Source organism: Xenopus laevis, chromosome 4L (genome assembly GCF_017654675.1).
Source record: "Xenopus laevis strain J_2021 chromosome 4L, Xenopus_laevis_v10.1, whole genome shotgun sequence".
Classification (NCBI taxonomy): Eukaryota; Metazoa; Chordata; class Amphibia; order Anura; family Pipidae; genus Xenopus; species Xenopus laevis.
In genome coordinates, this window is record NC_054377.1 from 135762565 (window position 1) to 135771759 (window position 9195).

General features: G+C 43.2%; 1 protein-coding gene across 1 annotated transcript; it reads right to left on the reverse strand.

The window, feature by feature from the left end:
- Window positions 1-2852: 2852 nt before the first annotated feature.
- h2aj.L (H2A.J histone L homeolog) lies at window positions 2853-4473 on the reverse strand. Its single transcript, XM_018256663.2, has 2 exons — window positions 4187-4473; window positions 2853-4114 (listed from the first exon to the last, which is right to left on the reverse strand). The coding sequence occupies exon 2, from the start codon at window positions 4097-4099 to the stop codon at window positions 3719-3721; it is 381 nt and encodes a 126-aa protein (XP_018112152.1). The 5' UTR covers window positions 4100-4114; window positions 4187-4473; the 3' UTR covers window positions 2853-3718.
- Window positions 4474-9195: the final 4722 nt, after the last annotated feature.

Consider the following 9195-nt stretch of genomic DNA (forward strand, 5'->3'; position numbering starts at 1 on the left):
GAGCCAGTGATAGCGTGGAAGGACTTAAACTCAGACCATTAGACAAGAAAAGAGGTTGTTTTTTTTTGAATGATTAATTTTTGGGCAGAAGTTGCTCATTTGTACTTGGTTTGGGATTCAGTTACATCCCAACAGTATTCAACCGAATCCTAAAGTTTGACGTTTATTGTGGCTTACTATTTCATCCATCACTACTGAGGGGCGAATATGTCCTGTTTTGCTTCGCCAAAAAATCTGCGAAATATTTGCGTTGGTCAACAACAAATTTTACAGGAGCGACAATTTTTATATGCGTTACTATTTTGTCCAAATCATTAAAGTCAATGGTCGTCCGAATAATTTTGACGTGCGACAATTTTGATGCACTATTTTGAAACTATTTTTTTTGTCGCAGCAAATTTTTCACCGGCTAACTTTTGGAGCAGTTTCACGAAAGCATTCACGGGTGGGGAAAAATGGAAATTCACCACAAATTCATGCCTGGCGAATACATTCACCGATCACTACTAAATAGGCATGCACTGAATTTAGAATACCATTCAGGATTCTGCCTTTTTCAGTAAGATTCAGATTCGTCCGAATCCAAGTGCCTGGTTGAATCAAATCCTTAAAATCATGTGACTTTTCATCGCGCATACAAAGGAAGCAAAGAATTTATAAACCACACGTGTTAAGGCCCCCGAGGGGTTTCCCCAATCAATAGTTGTCTGAAAATCGGGCAGATGTCGAAAGGGTGGTGTTTAATCCCACTGGATTGAGTACCACATCAGTTTATTAGTGCGGTCCTCAATTTGACTGCCTGTATTCTTCTCATTGTGATCCAACCGTTGGGCCCTAGGGCCCATGATCGGATCAGCCCGATATCGCCCACCTCAAAGTGGAGATATCAGGGAGAGATACGCTCATTTGGTGAGGTTGCAAAATGAGCAGATCTCCCTATGTTTGGCCACCTTAATATGTGGTTCACTTTAACACTTCCCAACCCTCATTTGCATACGCAAATTGGGATTCAGATTCAGTTTGGGCTGAATCTTTAATGAAGGATTCTGGTTTTGGCCAAATCCCAAAATAGTGAATTCGGTGCCTCCCTACTACTAATTCAGATTTCTATTGTCTAAATGAACACCACGGACTGGTTTCCTTGCCAATTTGGCTAATCTGCACATCACACAAATACAACTTCTGTTAAAAAAATCCATCACTTGCTTATTCTCCTCCCTGCCCATATCTTTGGTGGAATCATAAACAGAATTGCTGTCGCGGGACAGATATATTTACACAGCAACACAAATTTTCCATTGCAAGCTCCTATAAGCAGAGCCCTCTGTTCCTCTTATATCACCAGCATTTGCTGGATACACCACTATTGTAAATTGCTGTGGAATATATTGGCACTTTGTAAACATAAATATATAGGGGAGACAATTATGCTTAAATCACTTGAGCTCAGGACGCTATAAATGGCTGGTGACAATTCACCCGATACTGCTTTGTGAGGATAAACAATATTTTACCCTCTTTTATGGGACGTTTAGATCATTGTTAGGTGACTTTTGGATTGTAAATATCAGTTTAATGTCCTTTCTGCTGCTGCCTGACACTATCAAAAAGTACATGGGTAACAATTTCGGCCAATGAAGCCCCTAGCAACTAGGTTTGCTTGTGTAACAAATTCCTTAACTGCTGTAACTGCAAGTAGTTGAGGATTTCCGAATAAAAAGAGAGTGTTTTTTATTGCGGACAGATTTCTTTAGGCTCCTAAAATGATGGGTTTGGCAATCAGGGGTACTACATAATGGGCTTGAGATGCATGGCTTCAAGGCTTAAAGGGCTGGTTCACCTATAGGATAACTTTTAGTATGTTATAGAATGGCCAAATCTAAGCAACTTTTCTATTGGTCTTTGTTATTTTTTTTTTAAATTATTTGCCTTTTTCTTCTGACTCTGTGCAGTTATCAAAATGGAGGGGGGGTCACTAACCCCATCTAAAAACAAATGTTCTGTATTGTTATTGCTACTTTTTATTACTTATCTTTCTCCTCAGGCCTCTCCTATTCATATTCCAGTCTCTTATTCAAATCAATGCATGGTTACTAGGGAAATTTGGACCCTAGCAACCAAATTGCTAAAGAGAGCCGCCAAATAAAAAGCAAAATAACTCAAAAAAACATAAATAATAAAAAAATGAGAACCAATTTCAAAGTGTCTCAGAATATCACTCTCTACATCATACTAAAAGTTAATTTAAAGGTGAGCAACCCATTTAAGACGACCATACAAGTCCATATTGGGTTGGACACTTTGGATGATTTTGCCCACACTGGGTCATATACGGCAAATCCTTGGGCGATTGAGATAAATAATCCAGTCTTTTCCAGGGTTGGATCAAAGATTATCTGTATCTGAAAATTTCCAGAAGCCGTCCAAACAAAAAAAAACCACTGGTGCTTATTTTATCTTCTCGGAAATATCCGTATCAGGTAATCCATGATAATATACGGCATCTGACTAGATTCCCAGTCCCTGTCTGCAGCCAGAAGCACAGTATGACGTGGGCAGCCAATCACAACCAGCAATTGTTGACAAAGTTTCCACCCGAATTAATGGACAAGCCACGTGTTACGATGGGTTTTGGGTCAAACATCTCTAACTCTGACCTCAAACAGTGAAAGTTTTGCAGTTTCCTATCAGGTCTGCCAGGAAGTACAGAGTACTGATCACCCTGGGGAAGCTGAATGGCTGGTACTACTGAGGTTTTCTGGGAAATTTTACTTAAAGCAATGTAACATTTAAAGGCACGTTTTTTTTGTATCTCAGATGCTAGAGTCTCAGTTTGTATTAAAATTGAGTGATTCTGTAAAAATCTTGAATTTATTAGAAAAAAATTCAAATAAAATTTTGAAAATAAACTTCCCATTGACGTCATTAGAAGCTCGCCAGAATTGAGCTGCCAATTTTCATTATAATTTGATATTTTTCGGATTCAATATTTTTTTTAACTCAGATTCAGGATTTTTTTGTCAGTTGTGATGAAAACATAAAGTTTAATTAGAGTAAATCAGCCCCCCCGTGTCCCCCTATCAGTCCTTAGGACCCTATTAATATGGTTTGCGCCGCTGTCTGGATACCCAAAGCTGGACAAAAAAAAATAATACATTAGCGCAAAAATATTCTACCAAAAATTGACTTGAAATGTGCAAACAATTTCCACCAAAATCACGGTTTTCAACCCTGACACAATAAAAGTGCAAGCGAAGAAGAGACTGTTTGTCGCCAGGCTACTAATCTCCCCGAGTGTCTCTGCCCTTAAAGAGATACAGACAGACAAACAGCAGTGCCCATTATTAGGGACACGAGTGTCAGACTCGTATACAATAATGACTCCCAGGGATCAGGGCCCGTATTTTGGGCTCCTCTTCATCAGTTTGTTTCATAGGAAGTCGGCCACCGGATTGGCTCTACTGCATCAAGTCAAATGTCCACAGCCTTCTCTCAGTATCACTTTATGACAAAGCTTGAGGTGATTAACCAGCAACCATTGACTATGGCTGAACTACAACTCTCAGATCCCTCCAATCAGAACACAAGATAAAGTAGTTCACCCACAGCTGGAGGGCCCCCTGCCAAAGATGAATGTACAGCAGCCACTAGAGCCATTGCTGTAGAAAGGAGGGAGCTCTCCGGGTGCAGAAATGTACAGACCCCAATTGTCAGAGGATTATTTTTTGGATGTCTGGGTTTTCTTGGGGAGCAGCACGGCCTGGATGTTGGGCAAGACTCCCCCCTGGGCGATGGTGACCCCTCCCAGCAGTTTATTGAGCTCCTCATCATTCCGGATGGCCAACTGCAGGTGCCGGGGGATGATGCGGGTTTTCTTATTGTCGCGGGCAGCGTTCCCGGCCAACTCCAGGATTTCAGCGGACAGATATTCCAACACCGCTGCCAGGTACACCGGGGCCCCGGCCCCTACACGCTCCGCGTAATTTCCCTTCCGGAGCAGCCGATGGACGCGGCCTACGGGGAACTGGAGTCCGGCTCTGGAGGAGCGGGACTTGGCCTTGGCTCGGGCTTTCCCTCCGGACTTCCCACGGCCTGACATGCTTCACAGGTAACCCTGCGGAGAGAAAGGAGGCGGTGTTATAGCGCGGGATCAACAGCGGGGACATACAGTGAGAGTTCCCGTTACCTGACGCTTCCAATCTTCCTATCTTCCTCAGGCCCCACCGTGTCTCGCTCTCCTGTCACTATCACCACCTTTCCACCCTCAGCGATACCCCGTTCTGCAATGACAACAAGTCCCGCCCGCTTCTGTCATTTATACCCCATGCCCTTAGGCGCCGCTTCGCATTGGCGAGAGCTCAGACGCATTGCCCCGTTTTCATTGGACAGTATTTTCATCCGTCATTTGCATATCGGCGCTGTTGCCGGTGATTGGCCGGGGCGACTGCTGTAGAAGAGAAAGCGAGGGAAGCGGCGTGCGGTGAAGGTGAAGCTGATGCTGATAATAAGGGCGCGCCCAAGAGGTAATGACGGGCCACTGGATTCAGAAGGAAAGTTAGGGCCACTTGATCACTCTGACACTTCTGGAACTCACCTAAGAGTAGTGAGAGGATTATTTTTAGTTCTGGTCCTTTTTTATTATGGACACACTTGTTCATTAGGGATGGAGCTCAGGCCCAGACTGACAATCCCTGGGTTCTGGTGAAAGCTACAGGGGCTGCTGGAAGTTACCATATGTTTTCTGGTCCCTGTCTGTGTGTCAAGTGAGGAGTGGGCGTGCCCTAATAGTCCCTGCCAGAAGCACAATAGGAGGGGGGCAGCCAATCACAGCCCTGCAGTCACACAAGCGCAGACAGGTTTTAGTTCCCTATCAAGTCCTGCTAGCTGTTGATTGGTTCCTGTCCTACATCGCAGTGAGCTGAGAGCAGCTGGTTCCCCTGCACAGCCTGGGAATTCAGGGAGCAGGAAGTGGAAGAGAAGGGAGGTGTTATTAGAGTTTTTGCAAAAATATTCAATAAATCAGCCTGAAACACTACCTTTTTAAGCACATCTAAATAAGTATAACACACTGGTACATTCTTATTTTTTACACCGAATATCTCCTTTAAATTGTCTGCCTGACAAAAATGGGCAGGAGTCAGAGTCACGAGGGGGGGGTTGGACTGTGAGAAGTTGCTCACTGGGTCCCACCCCCAAGAGATTATCAAGGTGGGTAACCCATTACACCATTGTCTGAGAACCAGCAACATAATGAAGTTGTATTGGGCCCCCCTGCAAATAAACCTCAGAGGGGACCTTCAGCCTGACACTCCCTCCACCCAAAGAACTAAACCCACCACAGGGTCTCTTTCCCCTCTTCATACCCACTGCAATCTCTCTCTTCCCAAATTGCTCCCCTGTACCTGATCCAGAGGTAACCCCCCAGCAGTGCTCTCATTCATGTCTGTGGAGGTTTAGCAATAGACTTGTGTTCCATTTGGTTCAAGTTCATAAGTACCAGGGACTTAGTGCAAAAACAGAGCTGGTATCACAGAGCTGGGCCAATGAGCTTTGGCTCCCATAGCAAGTGTGTCAGCCTGTGCATTCCCCAACAGATAGTGACATTTAGCATAACGCCCAACATTTCGGAAATAAAAAGAGGGACAAAAAATTTGGCGCGCATAGCTCGGCAACATTTTCTTGGCCATGCCCATTTTTGTGGCCACACCCCTAATTACCACGTTCATTTTACAACATTAGGCAGGTTATGAAAGTTTGAACATATTTCTGTGTTTTTTTTTCGGGTTATTACAGTTTTGCTAATGTAGGTGAATTGCCCTTTAAGCTGTGAGTCTAACTTCTCCCAAGGGACCTGTTATCTTATATTGTTACAATTACTTATCTCGAAATTGTTACAAAAGTATCTTATCTGAAGCTGTGGCTGTTCTGGGCTCTCTACCATAAGCCAATTAAGTTAGAAAAATTGTTTCTTTGTCTGTCTGTTCAGTGTAGAGAAAAACTGGACTTTCCAGTACAAACGAGGGACTGTGGGTTGAGCTGTCAAAAGCGGGACTGTCCCTCTAAAAACGGGACAGTTGGGAGGTATGCATTTACTACTTTTTTTTTTTGTGCTTTTTATTATACACAGGTTTAGATCCTGCTGCATCTTGCATGCTGGGTTCATGGTATTTTTTATTTGTTTTCATCTTCCTGGGGGGAGCTTTTATGTTAATAGATGTAAAGACAGATTTTCTGATACAAAATGGGTTTTCGAATCACAAGGCAGAGAATTTCTGTGACTGTAACTGAATTTTAATGCCATCTCGTGGCAACGCTGAACAATCACAAGGAACGCAATGTAAATAAAACGTTAATAAAGTGCAATAAGGAGTGGAACTATAAAGAAATCAGTGAAGAACTTAATGATCTGGCCCTGGGAGGGAAAGGCAGGGCCCCCTTTATCTAAACCAGTGATCCCCAACCAGTAGCTCATGAGTAACATGTTGCTTATTTTTGAATTCCAGGCTTGGAGGCAAGTTTTGGTTGCATAAAAAACAGATGCACTGCCAGAGTCTCCTGTAGGCTGTCAGTCTACATAGGGGTTACCAAATGGCCAATCACAGCCCTTATTTGGCACCCCAAGAACATTTTTCATGCTTGTGTTGCTCCCCAACTCTTTATACATCTGAATGTTGCTCACGGGTGAAAAAGATTGGGGACCCTCTGACCTAAACCAATACAGGCCCTTCTCACCTCTTGCCTGCTGGAAAAATTAATTAGAGGTCAGAGGACAATCCGCTTCGCTGTGACCCTTGTATACATATGGGGGCAGATTTATCAAAGGCCGAGGTGAATTTTCGAATGAAAACAATTCAAATTTCGAGCTATTTTTTGTGTACTTCGACTAGGGAATAGTCCAAATTCGATTGGAGAAGGACGTTGCTGCTGGAAAAAAGTGAAACCACCGGAGACAAAGAAGCCAAAGCCGCTGGAGCCTCTGCCAGAGAAGGAGACCAATGAAGAGAGCGAAGACATCGCTAGGAATGAGTAAGAACCCTCGGTGAACTGTAAATGTAAGTTCCACTGAACACCAATGTTCTTAAACCCCTAGGCACCAATTTGGTTTTTACAAGATCTAGTAGAGGGCCTTGGCCTCCAATGTTTTCTGGTTTTCTGCAAGTTGTAGGAAGTCCTGGCCTTCAATATGTTTTTTTTTTAAAGTCACTTGTTGGAAGCCCTGGCCACCAATGATTTTTTGTTTATCTGGAAATTGTAGGGATCCATAGCCTCCAATTTTTTTTCCCTGTAACTTGTAAGTAGCCCTGGCCACCAATGCTTATTTTCCTATAACTTGTAGGAAGCCCTGGCCACCAATGGTTTTTCTTTTTCTGTAACTTGAAAGGAGCCCTGGCCACCAATGTTTTTATTTTTCTATAACTTGAAATGAGCCTTGGCCACCAATTTTTTAATTATTTTTTCTAGAACTTGAAATGAACCGACAACCATTTTTTTTTTATTGTTTTATAACTTGTAGGGAGCCCTGGCCACCAATGTTATTTATTTTTCTATAACATGGCCATGGCCACCAATTTTTTTATTATTTTTCTAGAAGTTGAAATGAGCCCTGACCATCAAGGTTTGTTTTTTTTTTTTTTCCTATAACTTGTAGGGAGCCCTGGCCACCAATGTTTTTATTTTTCTATAACTTGAAATGAGCCCTGGCCACCAATTTTTTCTATAACTCGTTGGGAGCAAATGTTTTTTATAACTTGTAGGGAGTGCTGGCCACCAATATTTTTTTATTTTTCTGTAATTTGTAGGGAGCCCTGGCTACCATTTTTTGTAGGAGCATTTTTTTTTTAAATCCTGTTATGAATCTTCTGGCCACCAATTGTTTTTTATATTAGACATGCAAGTTAGATGGGGGAAATCATTTGTAGGATACTTGTTGCCCAGCAGTAGTGCAGATTTTCAGCAGGAGACAAGTTTCCATCTTCCATTGACCTTATTAGGACTAGTTATTTTTAGACCTAACGGTTATTATTTGTACATCAGAAATGCAAAAAAATTCTAAAACCAAATGCAGTATAGGTTAGAGTAGGTACCTGTACATAAGTGTCATTGTTTTATTTACTATTTTAGGCCTTTGTACTAGTGGGTGGGGAGGGGGGACCAGAAGATTTTGAAGGCAGCCCTGGGGAAGGATGAGCCTGGTGTGTACAACATGGAGATGGAAAGATTTAGGCCATGCACCTTTTATCCCAGAATTCTCATAAGACAGTTTGCTGTTACTTGTTCTTTAAGAAGCTACAGATAACGCAGGTTAGATGGGGAAGGCAGGGAAACCAAAAAACATGGTTGTTTTAAAAACTCCATTCTATGAGACAGCTCACAGCACTGTATATGGGCAGGAACAACAAAAGACTTTATGGGGCATTTTAATTGTAAATAATTGGTGGACAGTTACTACATGCGATTAAATGATCACGGCATTGATATCCCTTGGCAGCTGTTAACCTGATATCAGACAGAATAGTAACATGACCATTTATTACTTCCTTCCAAACTCCAAAAACATGAAATTGGCTCCTGCGAATGTGATAGGGACCTTAGATTGTTAGCTCCAATGGAGCAGGGACTGAAGTGAGTGAGGCATAATGTCTGCAATATGTTGGTGTGCCCAAGATAGAGTCCTGCATCGAGTCATGTACCCGCTGGTTACCCGCAAAAACCTGTGGTACCCTGTGGGTTTGCGGGTAGAAGTTCCGGGTGGGGGTATAGACGTGGTTCTGCAGGTCGGGCCGCGGGTCTTCTCAGTAGCGATTTGTACTCCATTTTTTTCTGATCATATCTACTTCCTGCTTACAATGACAGCACTTTCTGTTTTACTCCCCCTTTTCTGACCACGCCTACTTCCGATGATGTCACTTCTGGTTTACGACAGCACTTCCTGATGGTCAGCGGGTCGCGGATAAGGTACTTGCCGGTCGGTAGCGGGGCCAAGTGAGTAAGAATGCGGGTTGTGGGTCGGGTTTGCGGATTGCAGGTACGGGTTCCAAAAAATGGACCCGCGCAGGACTCTAGCCCAAGACTCGGCCATGACGGTTACGTGTTCTATGGTGCAGCTGTGAAAGAGTTTTGAGCTCAGGGACTATATGTGGGGAATGATCTGTAGCAGAAACACAGGCACAGCTCCTGCATCTCACACACACGGAC

Excerpts from the sequence above, each read along its gene's own strand:
- h2aj.L (XM_018256663.2), bottom strand. The coding sequence starts at position 4,099 with ATGTCAGGCCGTGGGAAGTCCGGAGGGAAAGCCCGAGCCAAGGCCAAG.